The 26,472-nt window shown below is 49.4% G+C and overlaps 2 protein-coding genes across 4 annotated transcripts in view; one reads left to right on the top strand and one right to left on the bottom strand.

The window, feature by feature from the left end:
- The first annotated feature begins 974 nt into the window (after positions 1–974).
- On the top strand, positions 975–25,101 carry SLC7A9 (solute carrier family 7 member 9). 3 transcript variants are annotated; one of them, XM_045796161.2, is made up of 14 exons: positions 975–1,089; positions 1,681–1,834; positions 3,754–3,901; positions 4,194–4,436; positions 4,732–4,857; positions 5,106–5,205; positions 5,934–5,978; positions 6,414–6,537; positions 7,834–7,937; positions 13,440–13,536; positions 14,482–14,631; positions 21,578–21,752; positions 23,380–23,493; positions 24,542–25,101. In XM_045796161.2, the coding sequence occupies exons 2-13, from the start codon at positions 1,739–1,741 to the stop codon at positions 23,442–23,444; spliced, it is 1,473 nt and encodes a 490-aa protein (XP_045652117.2). In that variant the 5' UTR covers positions 975–1,089; positions 1,681–1,738; the 3' UTR covers positions 23,445–23,493; positions 24,542–25,101. The 3 variants fall into 3 exon arrangements, with proteins under 3 accessions (XP_045652117.2, XP_045652115.2, XP_045652116.2); XM_045796159.2 differs by having other exon boundaries at positions 23,380–25,101; XM_045796160.2 differs by having other exon boundaries at positions 1,005–1,089; positions 1,713–1,834; positions 23,380–25,101.
- TDRD12 (tudor domain containing 12) overlaps positions 24,542–26,472 on the bottom strand; it is a 67,063-nt gene continuing 65,132 nt past the window's right edge. The window contains exon 34 of the mRNA XM_045796158.2: positions 24,542–26,105. Within this exon, the coding sequence (XP_045652114.2) occupies positions 26,014–26,105 (92 nt within the window). The 3' untranslated portion in view covers positions 24,542–26,013. The remainder of the gene's footprint in view (positions 26,106–26,472) is intronic.

Here is a 26,472-nt window from a genome sequence, read left to right as displayed (position 1 = left end):
TGGCTTTAAGAGACAACCCTGAGAAATCCACCCACCCCAAAGTGCCCCCAGTGCCACCACCTGTGACTTGCCCCGGCTCTTTCCTATGACCTTTGATCTCTTTTGGCTATCTGAGATGCTGTCGGATTTATCCCAGTGCAAAACGCCCCACGCCCGGAGGAGGTGGTTATGATAACAGTACAATGCTCCCTGCCCGGGGTTCTCCATCCAGAGAAAGAACTTATCTGAGACAAGGGATTAGAGCTGCCACCTGAGTCAGCCTTCCTGGGAAGGGTGGATCCTTCCCCAGCCCCTCTGAGCACATCCGGAGCTCTGGGTTGGGGGTCGGAGCTCTGTGGCCTTCGCATACTTTGTTATCTCTGGGGCCTCAGTTTCCCCATCAGGTAAGGGAGAGTGTGCAACCCCTTTTCTGCCCCACAGTCAGGTGAGTGCAGACAGGGCTACAGGGAGAGCAGAACCGCCCAACGGAACTGCCTGGGGCGGGAGTGGCAGGTGGAGGGAGCAGGCGCCCGAGCTCTGCCAAACTCTTCTGCACGCACGGTGCTGCTGGCACCCAGTCACTGCCCAAGGGGAGCGGGAAAGACTTGCTCACCCTCCTGCAGGCTCGGCCAGAGCCAGGTAGGACGAAGACACCCGCCCTGACCTGCCAGTTCCCTGTGCATCGGCTCCTCTTTGCGCAGCCTGCCTGGGGCTGTAAATCTAGCCTGTTAACCCAATAAAAGAGCTGGTTCCAAAGTTTATCCCCTCTGATGCCAGTTCTTAGAGGGGATTTCCCTGACAGGGTGTAACTGATGGGGAATCTTGTTAAGGAAAAACCAATGATGAACAACACGAAAACACCGGTGCATAGAAATTGGCTTGCCCGCCCTCCCCTCTGTGTGCGCTGGATCCAAGCTTCGTTGCTGGAAGACAAAAGAAAGAAAAAAAAAAAAAAAGAAAAAGTGTTTAATAATTACCTTTGTTGACCTCTGTACCTTCTGGCTTCCTCCACTCCTGGGCACAAGACATGGCCATTCCTGGGCGCGACCGTGCAGCCGTGCAGACGCAGCGCGCCGGCAGCTCCCCGGACTGCGCGAGGGCAAGAAGCAGGTAAGGCCGAAGGGCGATGGAAAGGTTCCGCACTCTCCCGGCCAGGGCCCGAGAAGGACTTTATTTAGAGAAAGGGTCCAGGAAATGACCCCAACCAGCTCAGTCTGGAGCAGATTCTCCCCAGCATCTCATGGCTGGTGTCACTTGGGGCAGAAGCATCCCGGCTACGGGTCTGTCCCGCACCAGGCACCTTCATCCTGGGAAGTGATCATGGGGAAAGGATTCCTTCCTAGGGCTTGATTCCACCAAGGATCTCCCAGGATGTTTAAAAATACTTCTTTTTACATTTTGAAAAAAAAAAAAAAGGAGGTAGAATGATGGGCGTTTCATTCCTGGGGAGCAGGAGCTGAAATCTCGGGCCTGGGGGTGGCTGCGGGCGGGCGGCAGGGAAAATGCATGGGAGCCCCCTTCCCTGCGGCCATCTTCAGGGGGTCATGCAGATCATTAGCCCCGGGACTCATCCCCAAGGGGTCGACAAGGGCGCTTCCCGGAAACAGTAGCTAAGAAGCTGCTTTTAGAACCCCCCCCTCCCCAGGCCTGGAGGGTCAGCCAGGAGAGCGCTGGCTGAGCCCGTGTCTGCATCTTGTCCAGGTGCTGAGTCAAGGTCCCTGCTCTCCTTGCAGCCTCCTGGAACTGGCGGGAGGGGAAAATGGAGGAGACAAGCCTGAGAAACAGGAGAGAGGATGAGAGGTCCGTCCAGAGTATCCAGAGTAAGGAACCCAAGACCACAAGTCTCCAGAAGGAGGTAAGGCCATGCCTCGGCAGCGGCCCTTCCCAGGTCAAGTGCCCCAGTGAAGACCCCGCTGCTCTCTGATTTGGAAAGCGCATCTCAAAGCAAACAATTCCTTGGACTTACCTCTTTCCTTCTGGCCAGTGAAGTCAGCATTTTGTTACGAGGTTACTGCGTGTGTGTTTCTGTACACCGGGCGAGTGCCTGGAGGGGCTGGTGTTTGCTCAGACCCATGGCATCAGGGATGCTCAGAGAGGACCTTCTGATGTTGGAGCCCCCTCTATAGTGTCTTCACCAAGTATCTGCCCCTGTGTGTGCCTCTTGTCCCTCCAGTGATGGGAAACTCGTTCCTTTTTAGTGAGTCTAGCAGGGGTGGCGAGTGTGACATGGGTGTGACGTGGATGACCCCTGTGAGATGGAATGTAGTAGTGGCTGGACTTGGAGGTGCCTGCGCTCTAGGGGTGAACTGCGTCACTCAGGGCTAGCACTGGGGCTGCAAGGAAGGGGAGCTCTGGAGGGCGGGGAATGCAGACAGAACGGAGCTCGATGCAGGCGGATGGGCGTGGAGGGTCAGCTTCAAGCTCACAGGCTGAGAAGGGAGAGTCCCAGAACAAGATCAGGATGGCTTTGAGGGTCCGATGAGTGGGCTAAGCTCTGGGCAGAGCCTCCAAGAGCTCCCAGGCCTGGTGGCAGAGGGGATGGAGAAGGAATTTGGGGGATGGCATGGCTTGACTGTGGGTTGGTCTGGGATCTGCGGTCCCTAGAAGTTGGCTGATGGGTGTTGCTGCCCACTGAAGAGCGCAGAGCTAACCGCAGGTGTGTCCTCAGCTCATCCCTAAACCTGGGCAGCTTCTGGGTGAATGCAGACCTCAGCCGGAGGAAGGATTCTGGAGGGCTCCCAGGCTGGTCAGCTAAATGAGCCATTAGAGGAAAAAGCCAAGACTGTCCTGCTAGTGCACCCCAACCCTGAGGCCAGAATGGGACCTGACCCTGCTCCCAGGGCCCTTCCCAACTGTGTGTGACCCTTGCTGGCAAGCCGCAGACCCTTCCTTGTTCACTGGGCTCTAACCCTGAGCCCAGCCTCTGCCCAGAAGGGTGAGCATGTATGACTCCAGAACTCAGGCCTGGTGGCTGCTGAGGGCTGACGTTCTAAGTAGGGGCCCGAGTCACACATTGTCTCCCTTTTAAAAAAGGTTTTTTCCCTTAATTCATGTATAATTCACGTACAAATCTTCAGTGTTCAGTTTGATGAGTTTTGACAAACTGATCACCCTAGAAAATTCCCTCTTGCCCCTTCTCGGGCGGGCCCCCCAGCCCTGAGTTTCATCCCTGTAGGTTAGTTTTATCTGTTCCTAAATGTCATAGGGATGGAACGGTATGGTTTGTGTCTGAGCGGGGGCTTGTTGGTAGGAAGCTCACACCCTGCAAAATGGCATCAGAGAAAGTTCTCAGCCTCTGAGTGTTCCTGTCCCTGGAAGCCTCTGTTTCTCCCCCTGCCCCCTCCTCTGCTCCCCGTGAGGCCTCTGGCCCAGACCAGAGCCCTGACCTCATTGTTTGCTAAACCAGCCTTTAGAACCGTCTGGGTCCTGGGTCGCTTTGTGCAGTGCAGTCAGGATAGAGGTCAGGAGCGTGGCATCAGGTGCCTGCGCTGGCTGTGCCTGCAGGTGTGCCTGCGCTGGCTGTCCAGCCCTGGGCAGTACCGTGACCTTTCTGTGCCTCCGTGTTCTCCTCTGTAAAATGGGGGTGACAAGGGCACACCCAACGCTTCGGGCTGTGGTGAGGATGAATGGACTTGATGTGAGCTAAGCCCGGTGTTACCTGCTACAACAGCGCTGGCCTGAGGCGCCTGGGGGGCTGGCCGCACTGAGAGAGGGGAGTGGGGGGAGAGGGCGGCTACACGAACGCCCCACCCCCTCCCCTCCCCCACATCCCAGGTGGGCCTGCTCAGCGGCATCTGCATCATCGTGGGCACCATCATCGGCTCAGGGATCTTCATCTCCCCCAAGTCTGTGCTCAGCAACACGGAAGCCGTGGGGCCCTGTCTCATCATATGGGCAGCCTGCGGGGTCCTTGCAACCCTGGGTAATAAAGACGCCCTCCCCGGCGAGCTGTCCCGGTGGTAGGTGGGGATCGGCTAGGTGGGCACCCTCTGCGCCCTGGGCCTCGCCGTGGCTGGGATCCCTCTCAACACCTGTGGGCGCCTGGTGTAGATCGGCCACGCTGAAATGAGCCATGGCCAGAACTCAGGGCGGGGCGGTCAGAGGAGAGGGCCACGGTGGCCCCGTGCGCGGGGCCCGGAGGGGAGGGGCTCCCTCGGACCAGGACAACGCCTCACCGGGGGCCTCGGGGGGACCCGTTCCTCTCTGTGTTCCAGGGGCCCTGTGCTTCGCGGAGCTCGGTACGATGATCACCAAGTCGGGGGGCGAGTACCCTTACCTGATGGAGGCCTTTGGGCCCATCCCTGCCTACCTCTTTTCCTGGACCAGCCTGTTCGTCATAAAGCCCACGTCCTTCGCCATCATCTGCCTCAGCTTCTCCGAGTATGTGTGCGCGCCCTTCTACTCAGGCTGCGAGCCCCCCAAAGTTGTCGTGAAATGCCTGGCTGCCGCTGCCATCCGTGAGTCCCCGAGTGTGACGCCCGGGTCAGGGGGCAGGAAGGACCTGCCGCGGGTGACATGGGGAGACGGGTGACGTGGGGAGAGAGGCTCTGGCTCCTCTGCGCCCAGAAAGAGGCCGGTGGGCCTGGAAGTGCCGGTGACAAGCGGGGCCAGGTCTGCTGGGGGCCCGAAGCCCTGGCAGAGCGCCCGGGGCGGTCCCTGCGGTGCACTCGATGAATGAGGCGGTGGAGAGGGCAGGTTCGAGGCGGGAGACCCAGGGGCGCACCACGTCACCCCGCCCCCGGCTCGTTCCAGTGCTCATCACCACGGTGAACTCGCTGAGCGTGCGGCTGGGGAGCTACGTCCAGAACGTGTTCACGGCGGCCAAGCTGGTGATCGTGGCCATCATCATCATCAGCGGCCTGGTCCTCCTGGCCCAAGGTGACCGCGACCGCGGGCGGAGGAGACGGGGAGGGCGGGTCCCACCACCTTGTCCTCCAGAGGCTGTGCTCCGGGGGCCTCTCAGGAAGCCCGCAGCAGTTCCGCCGGAGGCCCTGTCGTTTCCCTGCTTTTCAGAGTTTGTGTGGTAACCCGAGGGCCCGAGTCGGGCCCTTCTGTCGCCCAGAGATGAGCCAGGGTCCCGGTCTGGTCCTCTGATACCCACAATTCACTGTCTGGCTTAATTACAGGAAATACAAGGAATTTTGAGAATTCTTTTGAGGGCACACAACTGTCTGTGGGAGCCGTCAGTCTGGCATTTTATAACGGACTCTGGGCGTACGACGGATGGTAAGACCCTCTGAGACGCCGCACACGTCTGGTCGGGGTGTCCCAGGCTACTAGACTGAAACCAAGGAGAGCAAGGACCCTTCCTTCCTGGGGCTGGGGGGGCCCTAACGTTCACCTCCACATCTCCATTTTGCTCAGCACCCCCCCCTCGTTCTCCTTGGACCCCACAGACATCGAAACCCCTGCCCCTTCCCCAGCCCCGCAGAGTGGCCCGAGGGCAGGCAGTGGTGGCCCGGGCCGGAAGCGTCATCGGACACAGACAGGCTCGCGGAATGGGAGGCCGTCAGGGCTGCCCAGGCTCTCGACATGGCAAGAATATTCCACAGCCCTTCCGTTTCAGCCGTGGAAATAGGAGGCGTAGTCGATGAGGGAAGAAGTGTGACCCTCTCTGACACTGGTCTTCCCCTCATGCAGAACAGCTTTCATTCTCCTTTCAGACAGCGAACCTTCTGGTTTTTCAAAGCAGCTTGGGGACTCATTGCTCCTGATAATTCTGGCAAATTCCCACGACTCCCACAGAGGACAAAGACTTCTCACTGACAGACATGCAGACCTTTGGGAGCCCCCCCCATCACGGGGCTTTCTCCACAAGCAATTACCCTGAATTCCTGCCGGAGAATTTTCTCTGTGGTGGAGAGTCTGAAATGAGGCCAGCCTTTATTGTGTGTTTCACAATCTTGGCAAAGGAGGTCCAAGTTAGGTCACTCATGTTACTTTTCTTTGCCTAGGAATCAACTCAATTACATCACGGAAGAACTTAGAAACCCTTTCAGGTAAGAGAGCTGAGTCAGGTGGGAGACGCTGGGCCAGCAAGCATGTTTCTCTCTCCCATGCAAGAGGCGGCCCCCCTTCCAGACTGTGAATGCTTCCCCAGTGGCTCATTTCCATATGCTCATTAGAGCTTGGCTGTGCTCTGGGCAGTGGAATAGTCACTGGGAGGATGGATGAACCCCAACTTTATCTCGGGTGGATTTTGCTTTATAAACAGTTCCACCTCACTGCCCTGGAGTCTGAGAGCAGGAGCGTTCTTTCTCATGTGACAATGTCACATCCCACAGCCCCTGCTGTGGCAGCTGGGACCCCAACCCACTACAAGGAGAGGTGGAGGGCCGGCCAGCCAGTGGGAAGAAAGGACAGGACAGAAACAACAGCCCTGTGAGGCTCTCACGGGATGCTCTGGTCTGACCCTGGGTCCCTGCCCCTCCCAGAAACCTGCCCTTGGCCATCATCATCGGGATCCCACTGGTGACAGGCTGCTACATCCTCATGAATGTTTCCTACTTCACTGTGATGACTCCCACCGAGCTCCTGCAGTCCCAGGCGGTGGCCGTGGTGAGTGCCCGGTCTGGGCAGGTGGCTGCTGGGGTCTGTGGGAAGCCCTAAATGAGCTGAGGTACCCTCTGGGGAAGAGGGAAATAATCGTCTAGACACGGGCAGAGTGAGCAGTTGAGGGCGGCAGCAAAGACCCACCTGCTGGTGGCCTTCCGGTTCGGTGTGTGGCCCGGGCACTGGCACAGAATGCAGGTGGGGCAGGGCTGGATTTCACTAGGGGTGGGGTTTTGACAGACACAGACGTGGGTGAGAAAGTGCAGGGAAGGGATCAAAGGAGGGAATTATAATAACTGGGGAAATCAAGCTGGGCGGGGGGGGGTCTCAATGACGGGGATGGGGGTGAGGGTCAGTAGGAAAGGCGGGGGGGTGTCCACATGCTGGAGGCCTTGTGGAGCTAGGGTGGGACAGGAAATGAACTGCAAACAGGCGACAGGGATGGGGAGCAGGGAGCGATGTCTTGGTCACGATGAGGTCACCTGTCACAAGGACAGGTGGGCAAGGTGCAGGGAGAACAAGGTCGTTCTGAGTGAGGGGGGTCAAGGAAGCAAGGGGCCGGGGTGTTGGAAGGACATTGAAATGATGAAATATTAGGACAGGGACAGGTGGAGAGAAGATTTCTGTTACTCTGTGTTAGGAGGTTGGGGAGGGACAGTAAAGTATCCCTCAAACTGAGAAGGCACTTTGAGACAAAAACGACTCCATATAGTTTATACACGGTTCTATTCAGGGTAACTTCCTGACAGGGGAATCAGGTGGAGGTTGATCCAGGCTCAGTGCAGTTATTCTCTGCAAAGTCTGGACCTTAGTCCACAGATTTCATGGAATGAGGTGGTGTGCAGAAGGGCACTCTAGTGACAGCAAAGGGCTAGCCTGCACCCCACTGACAGCCAACCTTTAATTAGATCTTGTGGCACCACCTGTGCACTGGGAAGGGGAAAGACTATGTTCTAACAGAATCCTGGGAGGCCAAAACAAGCCTCCCTGCATCCCGACCTTGGCAGGCGTTTCTAAGGTATAGATATTAATCCCCAAGGCACCCTGAACATGTAGCCCTAAGAGAGGTCATCCAGCAAACATGAGCAAGATGGAGGGCCAGGGATGGAGTCAGTACAGTCCGCTCTCCTGCACTACGGGGGAGAAAGGCTAAGTTGTTTTCCTCCTGAGGGGTTGTCTACTTTCTCCTTTCCTGGAGGGGAGTCAGTGGCCATGCCCAGGCAGGGCCCAGCAGCTTCCTTGGGACCCACGGCTCCTGCAGGCCATGCAAGACCCTCAGGACTCCTCTGCTTCTCTCTGCAGACGTTTGGCGACCGTGTTCTCTATCCAGCCTCTTGGGTGGTTCCACTGTTCGTGGCCTTTTCCACCATCGGTGCTGCCAATGGGACCTGCTTCACGGCTGGCAGGTAGGGAACCCCTGCACTCATCCTGGGGGGCAGGGGGCAGCAGAGCCCATCCCACACTTGAGGAAGACAAGACTCGGAGCGAAAGTCCTTAGGGCTCTGCCAGGTTAACACTGCATGGCATAACAGAAAACCCAAAGTCTAACTGGAATTTGAATAAAAACTAAAAAAAAAGAAAACCCGAAGTCCTGGAAAGGGAGCAAAAAGTGTAGCCGAGCTTGCACACTGGCACTGGGCATGGCGGCCCCACTGGCGGTAGGCTCCTACGCTCCTCGGCAGCAGGGAGCAGTGCCGCCAACTTCAGCACAGGGTGAGTTTGGCGACAGAGTGACTGGCACACTGGTGGTACTTCTCATCTTGTCCTGTTTGTCACTTACGGATAGTTCTTGAACATCTCCTATGAATATATACATAATCAAGATCAGAGAGTAACATTTTAGGCTTTCAAGCCATGGAAGTTTGTCACTACCCAACTGTCTCTGTGCACGACAGCAAACAGTTACTCACACAAACAGCCCCGCCAACCCTCCAGACCCTCCTGGTCCAGAGACCGTTAGTGGCTGTACTGTATTCCATTTTATGACATAGCACAATTTCACATAACCTCAGCTCATGGGCTGAGTGGGGCTTATTTTCATCAACACTGCCACAGGGAACATTCTGGAACATGTCCTTGCCCGGTTGTCCAGTGTCCTGAGTGGATATATTTCTGAGAGTGGAATTGCCAAAGATTATACACTGACACGTGACAGACACCAAACCATTCTTCTAGGGCAGCCCTGTCAAAGCACACACACTGCCGGTCCAACACCTTCCCTTCTTCAGAAGCGCCCAGCTCTTCTGGGTCCTTTGCCTTTCTAGATGAATTCTAGAATCTGCTTGTCAATTTCTACAAAAAGGCCCTCAAAGATTTTGATCAGGGCTGTGGTGAACTGTAGATCAGTCTGGAGAGGGCTGCCGGTTTAATTGTATTGATTGTTCTCATCTAAGGGCGAGGACCCTCTCCCTTTATTTAGGTCTTAATTTTTTTCAAAAGTGTTTTCCTGAGTAGTTTCAATATATGGCTCTTGCATATTTTTTGTCGGATTCATCCCAAAATATTTCATATTTTGGGGGTGCCTGGGGTGGCTCAGTTGGTTGAGCATCTGTTTTCAGCTTGGGTCATTGTCTTGGTGTCTTGGGATGGAGCCCCCAGTCAGGCTCCCTGCTCAGCGGGGAGTCTCTTCTCCTCTCTCTCGGCCCCTCCCCCTGGCTCATGCTCTCCCTCACGCTGGCTCTCAAATTAAAAAAAAAATTCCTGGGGATGGGGCGCCTGGGTGGCACAGCAGTTAAGCGCCTGCCTTCGGCTCAGGGCGTGATCCCGGCGTTCTGGGATCGAGCCCCACATCAGGCTCTTCAGCTATGAGTCTGCTTCTTCCTCTCCCACTCCCCCTGCTTGTGTTCCCTCTCTCGCTGGCTGTCTCTATCTCTGTCAAATAAATAAATAAAATCTTTAAAAAAAAAAAAAAATTCCTGGGGCGCCTGGGTGGCACAGCGGTTGGGCGTCTGCCTTCAGCTCAGGGCGTGATCCCGGCGTTATGGGATCGAGCCCCACATCAGGCTCCTCTGCTATAAGCCGGCTTCTTCTTCTCCCACTCCCCCTGCTTGTGTTCCCTCTCTCACTGGCTGTCTCTATCTCTGTCGAATAAATAAAATCTTTAAAAAAAAAATCCTATTTTTTGTGCTATTGTAAATGGTATTTTTTAAATTTCAGTTTCTGGTAAGTTTGTTGCTCATACAGAAACACAATTTCAGTAGCTCTACTGAGGCTTAAATACTATAAAACTCCCTTTGCAATTATGTAATTTGGTGATTTCAGTAAATTTATAAAGCTGTACAAATGTCCTCACAGTCCAATTCTGGAACATTTCCATCATCCCAAAAAGTTCACTCCTGCCTAACTGCAGTTCATCCCTGCTCCCACTCCAGCCCTAGACTACCACTGACCCGCTCCTGTGTCTGTAACTTTGCCTTTTTAGACATTTCCTTTAAATGCAGTGATGCACCATGTCATCTGCATGTGGCTTTTTCACTTAGCGTGTTATTTTTGAGGTTCACGCATGTCATAGCACGTACCTCCTCATTCCTTGTAACTGCTGAACTGTATCCCATTAAATGGATATACCACATTCTGTTTATGCATTCACCAGTTCGTGGAGTTTGCTCCGCTTCTGGGCGGTTAGGGACAACGCTGCTATGAACGTTCACGCACGCGGGTCTGTGTGGACACGTCTTAATTTCTTTAGGTAGCTTCCTAGTAGAATCACTGGCTCGTACAGTAAATTTGTGATTAACTTTTACAGAAACTGCTTAACTGTTTTCTAAGTGGTGGTTCCACTTTAATTTCCGTAAGTCGTGCATGAGCGGTCCAGTTTCTCCACCTCGGAACACTTGGCATTGTCTTTTTGAGGAGTCTTTCTAATGGGTATTAGTCATGTCACTGTGGTTGTAACTGCAGTTCCCTGATGACTACTGATACTGAGCATCTTTTCATATGCTAATTAGCCGTTCATATATCTTCTGATGAAATATCTACTCAAATTTTTGTTCACTTTTAGATTGAGCTGTTTGTCATCTCATTGTGTTGTAAGAATTCTTTACATATTATGGACACAAGTCCTTTATCGGGTATCTGACTTGCACATAATTTCTCCCAGTCGGTGGCTTGTCTTCTCATCTCTTCCTGGTGTTTTTGAAACATGCATGTTCTTAACTTTGACAAAGCCCAACTTTTTTTTTTTCACGTGTCATGCTTTTGTTGTCATATCTAAGAGCCTTCGTGCAACCCAAGGTCACAAGGATTTTCTCGTTTTACCCTAGAAGTTTTATAGACGTAGCCCTCACATGTAGGTTTATGATCCATTCTGAATTGCACACTGGCACTGGGCATAGTTCTGCACCTGTGCAGCTTGGGGCCTGGCCAGAATTATGACTTATGTTGGGTAGAATTTTTGTGGGGTCACACCAAAGATTTTTACTTCCTGGTATCTGAGTTTTCTAGGTCACATATAGAGAAACCTTCCTCCTTTCAAGAATACCCACCCATGTTTTCTTCCAGCATTTTACTTTAGCTCTTTGATCAGTCCGGAATATATTTTGATATGAGGCGTAAATCTCACTTTTCTCCCTCAAACCTCTACCTGTTGTCCTGATATTATTTATCCGTAGTCCATCCTTTCTCCTCCTGGTTTGAATGCCATCATTATCACGCCCAGTATGCTGGGTTCGCTCTGCTTCACAAAGGGCCCTGTCCTGTGCTATCACTGTGAATAGGAAGGCTTCCCAAACCCCCTCAGGTAACATCTGGAAGAACCAGTGCTCCTATGTCCATGGCTCCACTCCTCCTTGCCTGCTCAGCCCTCCAGCCACACCTGCAGTGACTGTGTCCAGTCGCAGAAGTCCTGCTTGCTTTCTGAGCCCATGGAATTTACGGAGAGGTTTGTGAGCTCTTAGGGTTTAAAGCGTGAGGTCACAGCACCACCTGAAGTCCGCCTCTCTCCATCTGGTGACCGCTTTCCTCCCAGTTTCAACTGGCTTGTTCTGGGAACTAACTTGTCGCTGTGTTTGTCTTTTTCAAATTTCAAATATGTAGTTTTATTTATTTTTTAAAAAGATCTTATTCATTTGAGAGAGAGGGAGAGAGCACAAGCAGGGGGGAGAGGCAAAGGGAGAAGGAGAAGCAGACTCCCCACTGAGCTGGGAGCCCAACATGGGGCTCCATCCCATGACCTGGAGACCATGACCTGAGCTGAAGGCAGACACTTAACCGACTGAGCCACCCAGTCGGCCCTCAAATATGTAGTTTTAAATAGACGGATCTAGTATGTTTTTTTTTAAAGATTCTATTTACTTATTTAGAGACAGAGCGTGAGTGGGGGGAGGGGCAGAGAGAGAGAATCCCAAGCACACTCCACACTGAACATGGAGCCCAATGTGGGCTTGATCTCATGACCCTGAGATCATGACCTGAGGCAAAATCAAGAGTCAGACACTTAACTGAGCCCTCCAGGCACCCCTCTCAGATCTAGTATCTTTTTTTTTATCATGATAATTAGAGCATTAAATTTAAAAAATTGTTTATTTTTTAAAATTTAAATTCAATTAACATAATGTATTTTATTGGTTTCAGAGGTCAGGTTCAGTGATCCATCAGTCTTGTATAATACCCAGTGCTTATTACATTACGTGCCCTCCTTAATATCCATCACCCAGTTACCCCACCCCCGACCCCCTCCTCTCCAGCAACCCTTAAGTTTGTTTCCTATAATTGTCTTTTAATGGTTTGTCTTCCTGGTTTTGTCTTATTTTTTCCTCTCTTCCCTTTGTTTTGTTTCTTAAATTCCACATGAGTGAGATCATAATTGTCTCTGATTGACTTATTTCACTTAGCATAACACCCTCAAGTTCCATCCACTATTGCAAATGGCAGGATTTCATTTTTTGATGGCTGAGTAGTAATCCATTGTATGTATATCACATCTTCTTTATCCAGTCATCTGTCAATGGACATCTGGGCTCTCTCCATAGTTTGGCTCTGTGGACTTGCTGCTATAAACATTGGGGTGCAGGTGCCCCTTTGGATCACTGCGTTTGTATATTTGGGGTAAATCCCTAGTAGTGCAATTGCTGGGTCATAGGGTAGCTCTATTTGCAACTTTGAGGAGCCTCCATATGGTTTTCTAGAGTGGCTGCTCCAGCTCGCATTCCCACCAGCAGCATGAGAAGGTTCCCCCTTCTCCACATCCTCACCAACATCTGTTGTTTCCTCACTTGTTAATTTCAGGCATTCTGACTGGTGTGAGGTGGTATCAGATCTAGTTTCTAATGTATTTTTTTCACTCTGAACCTAGATTAACAGCTGTTGATTACATTCTTAAATTATGGTAATTTATTTTTTAAAAATTGTTTGGCTTTTTCCTTTTCTCTCTTCAACATTTTAAACATAGTCTTTCAGATGACTGAATCACCAGGAGTTCTTGGGAGTGGGGGGACTAAGCCGTTTGTTTGCATCTACTGACACATTCTTGATTCATCTTTTGGGGTTGTTTTTTTTCATATGGAAATTCTGTACAGCGTGGATTTAGGAAGTGCCAGGTGCCTCTGTGTTTGCCTCTGTCAGGGGCTCCAAGCATGGGGGTCCACTGGCCCCAGACCAGGTTTTCCCTTATGTGAGAGCATAACTTTGAGGACACAGAGTAGGTGTCCCCTCCTGAAAGGTCCTCCCCAAACCCCAAGCCTGCCCCCTGCTCTCCCCTGCGTAGGTGACCCACAGCACCGGGATGTGTTGCTCTCAGGGGCATTTAACCACCTCTCACTTCCCCAAAATTCGCTCACCTCCCCGAGACCGCCTCCCACTGAAGATGCCAAGTTCCCATTGAGTCCCTCTCCCCGCGGCTTTGTAGCGAAGCCCCCTGATGGTACAACAGCTGGCAGGCCCACCCACAGGGGCTCCTATTGCTTTTTCAGACTTGTGTACGTGGCGGGCCGGGAAGGCCATATGCTCAAAGTGCTCTCCTACATCAGCGTCAGGCGTCTGACTCCAGCCCCTGCCATCATCTTTTATGTAAGTATGAATTCTGCCAGCAGACACCCCCTTAAATGCAGAGGGGCCCTGAGGGAACCAGGTATTGCTAAGCCCAGTGGTTTTCCCATGGCCCAGGCTCCCTCGCTCCTCGACATGAAATAGGTAGGTTAAAAAGCCCATGACAATTCAAACATTGCCCAATGTCTGCTCTTTGTTCTCAATCTGTCCGTGAAAGACACTGACTCTTCCAACTTTCTACCCTCTGCACTCCTTACATGTACATCTGTATGTCGGGGTCCCCAGTAATGAACTATACAAAACCCCACCAGCTTACAGGGAAGGAGAATAAGGCATTTATGAGGTGGCTACTGTTAAGTGCTTCTCCTCATGGCCCCCTTGTCTAGATGTCATGGCATCCTTGCACAGTAGAGGCCCTCTGACGTCCTCTAATTGGAGTTTCTCAGTGGGGGATAGTCCTTGGTTGTGTGCAACTGTCCCTGGCCCTTATGGGCCGTCCAAGCCCAGCCTCGGGGCCAGACTCCTTCCACCCCGAAGAAGAAGCACTACTCTCCATCAGCCTACTCCCTTAGGAGTAGGCCATGCAGCTAAGGCAGGTCCAGGCCAGGCTAAGACAGCTGAGTGTCGCAGTGCAGGCAGGGCCCTTTCCCCTGACGAAGACTCTCTGGCAGGAACACTTATCATCAGAAAGCTGGTGTGACATACACGCATTATTTTGTTTTTTCCCCTGCTTAAAATTGCACCTTCAAAGAGTCACAAATTTTCCAAGTCCTTTCCATCAGGCTTCAGGGAGAACACTCACCACAGCCAAAGCCTGGTTTAACCCCAACTCCAATGGGATGCATAGGTTTCTTTCATGCTGACATGTTCATTCACAGGAAACACTACTTCTTCAGTCTCCTGTGAGGTGACAGGGATCCATCTTTATGTACCAATGACCTAAGAATCCACGCTTCCTTCCACTAGGGTATCATAGCGACTATTTATATCATCCCTGGTGACATCAACTCACTGGTCAATTACTTCAGTTTTGCCGCATGGCTGTTTTATGGCCTGACCATTCTGGGATTGGTTGTGATGAGGTTTACAAAGAAAGACCTGGAAAGGCCTATCAAGGTAGGTTTTGTGCCCCACCTGTCACACGTGGCTTTGATTTCTTGATGGATTAAAAGTAAGTACTTTAAAATCTAGGGGCATGCTTTCTATTTCCAACCTGACTCTACTCTTCCCTTGAACATCACAGTTTAGTGGGGTTTGCTCCTGAATTCTGGCTCCAGACCCATTCCTGTGCGGGCAGCCACTAATAATCTGCATCTGCAAACCGGGGTTCCCTGCCACCTCTCTGCACAGCTGGAGTGGGTCTATATGCCAACGCAAAAAAGAATTTGTCTCGCTTACGTTAAAGGCTTTTGCTTTATTTTGTTAACAACTGTACTATTGAATTACAACAAATGCAGGTATAAGAACAAGGTAGGAAAGCTGAGTGCTTAAAGAAATAGGACAAGAACAAAATAATGTCTTTAGCTTTAGGATTTTGTTTCAGAAATGTGCCTAGTGGTCTTTCTGGCCCTGTAGCTTGACTGTCACCAAGTCTCTGGAGTGAGCTGAGCCATGGAGTTTGGCAGTCCCACCTTAGCTCATCTCGCAGGCAAGATCATGACGTGGAATAGATTTTTCATCGACACAAAATCCCTCAAACAAAAAGTATTTGAGAGAAAAATAAGGAAGATAGGGAAAGGAAGGTCTAACACATGTAAAATTGGGGTTCCCGGGGTGGGGGGGGAAATAAAAGCAACAGAAGTTTTTTTTAAAAGATTTACTTATCTGAGGGTGGGGAGAGAGAGAATTTTGAAGCCAACTCCCCACTGAGCAAGGAGCCCAACATGGGGCTCAATCCATGACCGCAAGATCGTGACATAAGCTGAAATCAAGAGTTGGCCACTTAACTGAGCCACCCAGGCGCCCCAAAGCAAGAGAATTCTTGAGAACTGTAATTCAAGAAACATTTCCTGGGGCAGGTGGGAGAGTGGGAGGGGACCAGAACCAACAAACCAGATACGAAATTACTGGAGAACCTGAGCTAGGAGGGGCAACAGGGAAATATAGTGATTAAATTATGGAGCTTTGGGGATCCACTCCTCCTTTCATGCCCTCCCCTGACCCCTATTCACTTATAAAGGAAAGAAATTAATATAGGTGTCCGGATTCTCATCAGCAACACTTCCTACCCTGAGACAGTGGAGCACATATTTGTGGTATTCAAAGAGAGAAAATACAAGCCAAACTGGCCTCAAAGAAGAAAGTTACCAAGGGACGCCTGGGTGGCTCAGTCAGTTGAGCAGCCAACTCTTGGTTTCAGCTCAGGTCATGGTCTCAGGGTTGTGAGATGGAGCCCCACATCAGCTCTGTGCGCAGTGGGGGGTCTGTTGTGGATTCTCTCTCTCCCCCCTTAATAAATAAATAAATCTTAAAAAAAAAGAAAGTTATCAATATGGAACACCTCAAGGCATGGATGGTTCCATGAGACCTTCAGGAGGAATCACCTAGAGAACAAGCTTCGGAAACCACAAAGTCAGTCGGCACAAGATGAATACACTTCACTACAGAACGGGCCTAAATGATGGGAGATAAAGGGGCTACAACAAGGATGCAAGTATCAAGCACTGACAGTGTCATGTGACAAAAATGGAAGCAAAAGCATATGAAAGTGTGCCAGTAAAGGAAAGTATGCCGAAGAAACTGCCCTAGGCTACCATCTAAAATTAGACAGGAGGAGGAAAGAAGAACCCCCGGCTAATTCTACTACCGTTTATCATAGTATGTGAAAAAGAAGAGAGTAAGGTGTGATATTTACTATTTATAATAGCAACTCTCAGAACAAAAACAGCATTTATAGATCCCAAAAGATATATCCAAAATAAACCCACACACACGCTCACAAGAGACCATATCATAAAAGACCCGCTATATTAAGACTCCAGTAGGGAAGCAAATCAGAGTATCTTCCTGGTTAACATTTTCTTGGTAGAATGGATATTAGGGTTTTTTGTTTTTATTAGTTTTTAACACCCCAAACTTTGTAGACTCTATAAATCTCTTATACTATTTCTAGCTACTAGTTATATGGGAAAATTATTAAACCAACACTTATTTTATAATTTATCAACTTATAATTATTTAATTATTGGTTTAATTATTTTTTAAATGAAGTTTGAGTCTTTTATTTTTTTTTTTAAAGATTTTATTTGTTTGAGAGAGAGCACAAGTGGGGGGCAGGTGCAGAGGGAGAAGCAGACTCCCTGCTGAGCAAGGAGCCCAATGCCGGGCTTGATCCCAGGACCCTGAGATCATAACTGAGCCGAAGGCAGACGCCTAACCAACTGAGCTACCCAGGTACCCCTTAATATAATTATTTGATAATTATTAATATTTAAATCCCAAAATGTAAAATGGTATTTTCAAGACGTGAGAGAAAAGTTTCAAATTGCACTCCAAATTCAAGACAAGTCAGAGTCGTCTATGGGCGCCCCAAGTGAGAGTCACGTGTCACTCATGCTGGGAGACTGTGTCACTGTGTCAAAGGTAACCACTTGTTAACAACTGTGATAACTGCTTGGTCAGCAGGAAATCACTTTTTAAGCAGTTTATTTCCTGGTATAATGCACATTGGGTATTTATATGCATTTACTGTGTTATAGTTATATCTGAGGACATTGGGTAGGAACTTGGGGTTTCCTGTGATACATCATCTTTTTTTTTCCTATATAAAATAAGAGAAATGGGGGGCGCCTGGGTGGCTCAGTCAGTTAAGCATCTGCCTTCGGCCCAGGTCATGATCCCAGGGTCCTGGGATCAAGCCCCACATCGGGCTCCTCGCTCAGCAGGGAGCCTGCTTCTCCCTCTGCTTGTACTGTCAAATAAATAAGTAAAATAGAATAAAATAAGAGAAATAGACCTCAGGTGAGAGTTTCCCTGCAGAATGTCCCTGTTTAAGGGCATAAACTAATAATTAGCAGAAGCCTGCATATGGGAATAGAAACAGTGTGGCGCCCAAACTTATCAGTTACATGAATAAACCGGCTTATTTAGTTTAAGTGAGCTGAAACCAACCATTAAAGGGAGAAGATCTTCAGACAGGTTTACAAAGCTGTGAGAAAATTAAAAGGATAAGCAAAGACTTACCAGGCAAATGAAAATACACAGAAGGCGGGGGTTGTGATCTTAGCAGATGACAGTTCTCCTGCCCAAAGCACAGGCACTTCAGTGTCGTCAGCGATGCTCACGGCTAAAATTCACAAGAAAGAGATGGCAGGCATGAAAACCTGCTCACCAAGTCACACGGTAGCCACTGTGATGAAGCAGAAACGTCAGCAAGTACAAGAAGCCACAGACACACACCCTCACAGTGCGCTTTAACGTGGCCCCCTTCAGTCCAAGACAGACCCAGAAATCTCCCCGGTATAGGTGACAAGCCCTCACAGAACAAAGCAGATCTTAGAGACCGTTCCACACTCTGAATCCCCAAGAGAGCAAACGCACCTTCTCAAGTGCGTACAAGCGCATGTCTGAAAACTGACAAATGCCCCAAAGAAAACCTTGGTAAAAAATCAGTAATAAAGACAAACCACATTCTCTGTCTATAATGCAAAACAGGCAATTCATGTTAAACTTTTCAGTCCAATAGGAAATGAAAGTACATAAATTCCTAAAAATAATAAGACATTATCTATGATCAGTGCTTTGAGGGAGTTTCATTGCATTAAATACAACATTAAAACTGAAAACAAATAAGCAACTCAAAAAGCAAGAGAAAGAACAAAGAAAACCAAAAGAGTGTATAAGGAATTAAACAAAAAAAGGAATTTAAGAATCTTAATTGGATCATCTGGTTTTTGGAACTTCCCTGAGAATTCTGATTCTGTTGGGCTTACTTTTAGTAACTTTACATTTTCCCAGAAAATTGTTCATTTCATCACATTTATTTATATGGGGTTGTACAAATTAGTTTTATGATTTTTTTAATTCCTATATTCTGGAGATTATTTCCCCATTTTTGTTTCTTCTTTGTGTTTGTGCTTCGTCCCATTTTTTTTAAAAGGTCAGCTACAGGGGTGCCTGGCTGGCTCAGTTAGTAGAGCATGTGACTCCTGACCTCAGGGTTGTGAGTTCAAGCCCCACGTCGGGTGTAGAGGTTACTTAAAATCTTAAAAAAAAAATTAAAGTGAAAAGTTAGGTACAGGTTGTTTTATTGATTTTTCAGATTATTTCTATCAACAGGGCTCCTGGATGGCTCAGTTGGTTAACTGTCTGACTCTCGATCTCAGCTCAGGTCTTGATCTCAGGGTTGTGAGTTCAAGCCCTGTATTGGGCTCCATGCTGGGCATGGAGCCTACTTGAAAAAAAAAAAAAAGGCAAAGAAATACACTAAAATCAATAGCCTTTATTTATACAAATGACATCCAATTAAAAGATGTCAAAGAGAGCACCTCATTCCCCAAAACAAATAATAAACAAGGGCCTCGCCAGAACCTTAACAAGAGGTGAGGCCTCTAAGTTGTAGCAGAATTCTTTTGAAAGACAGAAAAGGCACTTGAACAAGTGAAAATTCACACCCGTTCTTAGGAAAAACCAGTGTCCTAAAGATGCCACTATTTTTTGTTGTTTTTTTAAAGGGGGGGCAGTGGGGAAGGGCAGAGGGAGAATCTTAAGCAGACTCCACACGCAGCAAGGAGCCCAGCCTGGGGCTTGATCTCACAGCCCTGAGATCATGACCTGAGCCTAAATCAAGAGTCAGATGCTTAAACCAACTGAGCCACCCAGTAGCCCCAAGATGTCACCATTTTTTAATGTAAACATTTAAGATCACGATGCATCTGAATTTTCTCTAGAGTTGCAGGAGTTGATTACAAAGTTCACAGTGATGTAAGAATAGCCAACAAAACAGAAAAGAAGATATTAAAATATGGAGGTTCTAAAATGTAAATATTATGGTGATGCATGAAGAAAATATATAAATTGCTTTGTAATCCAGAAATGGGGGAAATCTTTCCTATGACTCAAAATCTGTAAGTACTCAGGAAAAAATGGACAAACGTAACCCCAACGAAATAAAAATTTAGGCGTTGAAAAAAAGAGAAGTTAAAACACACACATATATATAACAGATGGGGAAAATACTTGCAATAATATCACAAAAAGGGGGCTAATATCCTTCATTTAAAGTGTGCCTAAAATGGAGATGGGAATTAACAACATCTGAAATGGACAGAACATATAAACAAACAAAAAAAACAAACATATGAAAAGACAGTTCAGAGAGATACTGCAATGACACTTACAAATGAAGCGGACGAACCCCACCGAGCCACCCCCGCCCCATAACAGGAGAACGCGGGCCCCAGTTCTGAGGAGGTGCCACCGCTTGCCCGTCAGACCGGCAGAGATCCTATGCTCTGGCCCCACTGCGCTCGGCTGAGGCCACGGGGAAACAGCTGCTCGCACATGGCAGCTGGAATACAAATGGAGTAGCCGCTATGGGGGGGAGGGGGACTTGGCAACATCTGGCAAAATTCCATTTGCACTTATCTTTTGGCCCAGCCACCCCATTGTGAGGTAATCTACCCCCAGGGTAATACTGGCAAAAGTATGAAATATATCCAAGGTTGTTTACTGCAGCATTTGCTGTACTAGCAAAAGGCTCAGCACGACCCAGAAGGCAATCAATGGGAGACTTGGTCAAATAAATGATACATCTACAGAGTGGAGTGGGACGCGGCAGGAAACGATGGAGGAGTCATGGTCTGTGTGTTACTACGGCACTCTCTCTGGAATATATTCATAGGAAAAAGCCAAGTGCAAAACTATCAATTATGTATTTGCGAGCTTTTTTTCTGGGGGTAGCAGAAGACGAACGGGTGCGTGTATGGTTGTGCTTCTATGCACTTCTATTTATTCTCAAAAACAAATGAGAAAAGCAAAATCAATAAAAAGTTTCAAATGATAATATTTTAAAAATTAAGATAAAAGGGAAAAAACAAATCCCTCAAAACTGAAAACAAATGGAGATAAGAAACCTTACTCTGTGACAAGTAAAGGACAACACCACATAGGGAAAACTGACGGGCAGTATTTTGAATGAATCTCCCTTATGGGTTATAGTCTGAGGTTAAAAAGAACTATAAGAAATCTTACACTTCATACCATACTTATAGTAGTGGTAGGACTGGTACAGTTATTTCTGGCTACTTATTATGGGCATATTACAGGATGAAGCAAGTGAGTAACTATGCTAAAGCCATTAAGAAACAAGATTTTCAGAAGTGTAAGAAAAAAAAGTCTAAAGGGAAAAATGCAATGAATTGGAAATATCAGTATGAACTTATAAGATTTTTCCCTTCTTAAAAAAAAATATTTTCTCTCTGTCCCTGTAAAAGAACAATGAGTACTCAGACCCCCCAGATTATGGTTTCTAAGTCCCATTTCCAGCGGCAAGGAAAGAGCTCCCTGGAGAAGAGGGAGGAGTCACGATGTGGCGGCACTGGCTTCCCCCCCGGCCCCTGAACCCACTGACTGATCTTGGTGATTCGGAAATGGGACAATGGGACGTGAAGGGCCTCGTGATGTGTTACAAGGGAAGCACACGGCTCCAACTACGACCGTGTGCGGGACATCTGAGGGACAGAGGAGCAAGTTCTCAGGCAAAGTAGAATTAAGACCTTGTGTTAGGATGAATCGTCCAATTCCTACATTAAATCAATGACAAAGTAACAGAGAGAGCAGGGAATGAACACGTTAAAAACAAAGTCCTCCTCAGAGGTGTACACTGAATGGTGTCACAGGTAAAATGACACAATGTCTGGCATTTTCTTTCTATTCCAGGGAAAAGAAAAAAAGGTAGACTAGATGACAAAAGATTGGCAAAATTACTTTAAAACGATTGAAATTGGAGGATGGGCCCATGGAGTCATGGATATACATTCTGTAACAGCGTTTGTCTGGGTTGAAAATTTTCGGGAAGACAATGCACATGGCCAGGTCATGACACCATGTTGTTTGTCTGCAGGTGCCCATTTTCATCCCCATCCTGGTGACCCTCATATCCGTGTTTCTGGTTGTGGCCCCGATCGTCAGCCAACCTGCATTGGAGTACCTCTACTGTGTATTATTTATACTGAGTGGCCTTATATTTTACTTCCTTTTTGTCCACCATAAGTTTGGATGGGCTCAGAAAATCTCAAGTAAGTACCAACAGAGGGACTGTTCTCTTAGGGAAGCACAGACAGGCACCGCATCCCGCAACCTCACCTATCACAGGAGCTCGTGCAGCTGGCGAATCTCACCTTCTCCTCCATGGGACACCTCTGGGGTCCACCTGTGGCCTCTGCCTTTGTTCTACTCAATTACTGTAAACAAGTAGGAAGGGAAATCACCATCTGCTTTTTTTTATTGTAAGATACACATAATATGAAATTGACCACCCTAATGATCTTTAAGAGTATGGTTCAGTACCAATGAGCATATTCACATGGTTGTGCGTCCAACCTCCAGAGCACCACCTTCCCTTGCTGAGAGGCCCAGCAGCATCCCAGAGACACCCAACACATGACAGCATTGGGACGAGGGCCTGACCCTTCCCATGCCAAAGCCCTGGCTCTTGCTCACCGCTTTCAATCAAGGGAACTCTGAGTACAGCACAGAGACATTCACGGTGCCGTAGTCCACGCCATAGATTCGACCCCAGGGAAGTGCCAGCACCCCGTGGCCATCAGGGGCCAAGGCCATCAGTGATTCATCACCTGAAGACCCTTTTCTTGGTCTCCCTTTCCCTGTACTGTTTCTACAAGGCAGGAATCAGGCTGTGCAGTTTCACTCCGGATCTATACCACAGCCGCCTAATGTTGATGGGTCAATGTGATCCAACATCTGCCCCTTCTCCTTCAGCTTGTCTGAACAGAGAGCAGGAAGTACAGCCGTCCCCTCCGCACTCCTCTGGGGCTTCGACCTCTGTCTATATATGCAATTCAGGGAGACATGCAGGGTACAAAAGAGCAACACCCAACCGGACGCCGGTGAGGGTGACCCTGAGACTTAGAGCCAGCGGGAACTGGGAACGCCCTTCTCCAACCTGGGCCGTTCAGATCCTGGCGTGGCCTGCATTCCTCCCCTGTGAAACCCGACAGCGGTGTTATAATAAGCAAGAGAGAGTCTGTTTCATGTTGATTAGTCAAGTGAAACCACACCCGAAATAGAGCTTTATATTTCCACAGGGATTTTCCCTTTCCTGAACAAGCTCTCCCCACCGCCCAGCCTCTTTACTCCGATCGAAGCCCTACGCTGAGAGAGGGCTGCAGGCACACTACTGCAGAAAGGAAAGTACATTCAGTGCTAGAACAGCCATCCCCCCACACACCCCGCCTCTGACCTTGACCTTAGATCTGATCATACTGATAATCTAGCCAGGATGACTTACAACCTAAGGGTATAAAATGGGTCTTAGCCAAGCTGCTCCCTACAAGAACTGGTTGGAAGTGAAAAGAACAATCTAGCTTTTAAGCAAGATGCGGGCCTAGGGCTTTCAAACTCAATATTCAACTCTCCGTCAGTGGTGGTTACGTACAGACACAGAAGTGAGCTGTGCGACCTTCCCCAGAGGACACTGTTTGGTGGCAGGAAAACCGTTAGCAGGCTCCTAGAGCTTCCCTAGGAAATAACTTACCTCCAGGGAAGCCACCGTAGCTCCCAGCATGGCTCCGACTACCTTCAGCCCACGTCCCCTGAGCCGCGGGGCAGGAACCGAGAAACGAGGTGAAGCCAGCTTTTCATTACAGCTCTCTGACCGCACTTCCTGACTGGCTTTTACTCCAGGGCCCATCACCATGCACCTCCAGATGCTCATGGAGGTGGTGCCGCCGGAGGAGACTCCAGAGTGACGAGCTCAGCCTCCCGGAGCCAAGTCCGAGCCACGACGAATTTATTTTTGTAAGCAATATTTGTTATTTCTTCCTGATGTTTTCCTTAAGAAAAAAAAAATGTATTCAGATGTTCATAATACTGCTATTTGTAGACCTCCTCAATTCGCTGGGTGGGGGCTCTGGAGAGAAGTGACGGATGTTTGCTAAATTACCAGGCGGAGACGTGGCGGCCAGGCTCAGCAGACTGCCCCCTACGCCGGGACTCCTTAACAGGGGCAGGCCTGCCACACCTATGTAAATAAAGGGTATTCTTTAAACTCATCAATAAGGTATACATATATATTTTACATAAAATAGGTAAAACTTTTGCTTTACTTGAAATAGATATTTAACATACTAAAGTACAAATATTTTAATGCCCCCCAGAAGTACCGAGCCCCTGTATTTTACCTGGGATGTACGAGGCGGGTCTATCCCGGGCTGAGTGCCAAGGTCCCCAGTGCAAAGCTGACCATCCAGAACCATTGGAGCCTGATGCCCACGACAGGAACCACAATCAGTGGTTGGCCTCACAGGCCCCCCTCCCCCCAGCCTTCACTGGCACTCCAGTCAAACCAGAAAGGGTGGTAGTGAATACAGTTCTATTTTGCATTTGGCGCTCAGGGAAAATACGGTCTAAGAAAAAAAGTGAAATGGCATTTCTGTGAAAACACTGAAATTTTATTGATATCCTATAAAACACATTCACACCACGACTGACTATGTGAACAATTTTAGAAGTGCAGAGACAAGGTACTTTTACCTTGCATTTCAGAAATTTTCTCCAAACATGAAATCAATACGTATTAATAGAACAAAAAAAAATTAGTAATTGTTTACATTTCACAAGTCACTGTCTATGTCTTACAAAATGTTATTCAGAACTTCAAATAGTGAATTTAAATGTCTGAAACAAAGAAATCAAGATTTAAACATCTAGCCCAGCTCCCCCACGATCCCCCTTCCATTGTTTGTGAACCAGGACTCCCGCCCCGATTTATGCAGCTTTATTATTTGCTCTTATTATTTGCTATGTTTTACAAAAGAGAGTGAATATAAGCTAGCGTCCCCGGCAGGTGGCCAGCAATCACGGGGCAAGCCAGTGCACCCAGGCGGCCTGGCCACCTGCCCAGAGGCCTCCCCCAGTGGGAACAAAAGCTCTACCTACAGAAGCCGACACCTGCTGAGGACATTACAAGAGCTCCGCAGAGTCAAACCTTTGCCAGCAAAGACACCAGGACTTCTGACCTCCTGAAGAGCCTGCCCGATTTAGCCCAGAAAATGGACGGTCACCCCTGTACTTCGTGTGCCAATCCTGACACCCACGGAGCAGCCCATGGGAAGCCCGGCAGCAGCCAGCTGGCGTCCTCCCACCGGCGGCCCGGGCCCCACCTCCCTCCCTCGAGGCTCCCCTGCCCAGCAGCGTCCAGGGGCAGCACCCAGAGGAGGAGGACGAGGCCACGCAGCGAGCGGAAGGTCTTCTTTTACAGATGAGGAAACTGAGAGAGTGTGATCCAAACCTGCTCACAGGACAGCCTGGTGACAGTTTACCTTTCATTCAGGCGGTGGCTTATCTACCGGGACATCTGTGCTTTCTGCTGTGTAATAATAAAGGTCTCGGGGGCAGAGACAACGGTCTCGTTCGGTCACCTCTTTCCTGCCTCTAGGCAAAGCCGCCGCCTCCTGCTGAAGACAGACGCAGGGCTGGCGTCTCACTCCCCTCTGCAACTCTTCCAGTTCACACGGGAAGTCCGGCTCGGGGCGCTCCCGCAGCTAGGGGGTGGTGGCCGGACACGCTCCTCCGGGATAGCGTCGTGAGTGCCATGAGGGCTCCCCACATGCGGCTCTTTGAGGGCCACCTCCAGGTGCCCCACATGTCCTCTTCCATTTCCACTGAAGAGAAACCTTCGTCCCGCGTGCCCAGGACTGTGCAGGGTCAGGTGGTTCTTCCGAAGCAGCCCCTTTACCCCCAGAAGCCCTGGGTCTGGCTGGCGGCGGCCGAGGCAACCGTGCTTTCGCCCCTGGTCGATCTGTGGGTCGCCACCGGTCTCCTCAGAATACTACAGGCACAGGTGAACAGAGGGTCTGTTGAATCCCAGCCAGCTCAGGGTGGAAAGCACGCGCTTGTAAGCCAGAAACCTCCACCTACATGCATAACACCAGGGTTTCGGCAAGGTACCAGCCGGGTCTCCGCGAAAAGTGAACAGACTAGCTCCGGACAGGACAATCCATCCCCCAAATGGCACGCCATGCTCCCCGTTGCTCAAGGCGAGTGTGCTGGGACAGGTTCCGTGCGAGAGGCAGTGCAGGCCCGAGGGGGCCGGTGGACGCTGGGCCCGGGTCAGACCAGCGCCCACCCCCTCTGAGTCCCCGCAGCCCATCTCCCACCAGTACCGATCCCAGTGCCACAGTATGATGCCTGGTCAGAATCTACTCTTGAGTCAAAGACAGCTCTGGCCATGACGGCTTGTTTCCTGAGCTCCCAGTCACACAGCGCGTCCATCTGTCCGTGTGCGGTTCGGGCCACCCTTCCGGATTGGACTCGTGTTCATTCACTCTCACTTCCGTCGTTGTCCGACGGCTGGTCACTGCTCTCAGCTAGCTCTGCCACTTGGCGCTGCAGGTTTGTAGAATTCGAAGCTACAAGAGTTTGATGTTATTGAACAATCTGTTAACTACAGACTAATGAGCACATCGCCCACACCCCCGAGCCCTGCCATTTTTTTGGCCAATGCAGAAAAAGTTCCTTAGGTTCTAGAGCTCTACCTATTTTGTGACTTACTTTATATTTTCATTATTTTAGACAAGAAATGAGTGGGTAAAATGTGCCTGCTTAGAAATTAATTACCCTCCTGAAGAAACTCTGTAAAAGGGTTATAAGAAGGTATGCTTATAATTAAGAATTGATGCCTCCTCAGACCAGAACATTTAGCACCAAGATCAGCCACAAGGAGAAAAGCCATCCTAAGGGCCTCACAGTAACGACCTGTTCCCACGAGGGCCACAG

The sequence above is a fragment of the Ursus americanus genome, chromosome 21 (genome assembly GCF_024610735.1).
Source record: "Ursus americanus isolate L20-20 chromosome 21, mUrsAme1.1.p, whole genome shotgun sequence".
NCBI classification, from domain to species: Eukaryota; Metazoa; Chordata; class Mammalia; order Carnivora; family Ursidae; genus Ursus; species Ursus americanus.
This window is presented reverse-complemented; position numbering and strand designations above follow the sequence as displayed.

Bases quoted from the DNA above. Each gene is read 5' to 3' on its own strand.
- SLC7A9 (XM_045796161.2), top strand. From the start codon at position 1,739: ATGGAGGAGACAAGCCTGAGAAACAGGAGAGAGGATGAGAGGTCCGTC. The intron at 5,206-5,933 runs GTAAGACCCTCT...TTCTTTGCCTAG, and splicing joins CTCTGGGCGTACGACGGATG to GAATCAACTCAATTACATCA. The intron at 7,938-13,439 runs GTAGGGAACCCC...TTGCTTTTTCAG, and splicing joins ACCTGCTTCACGGCTGGCAG to ACTTGTGTACGTGGCGGGCC.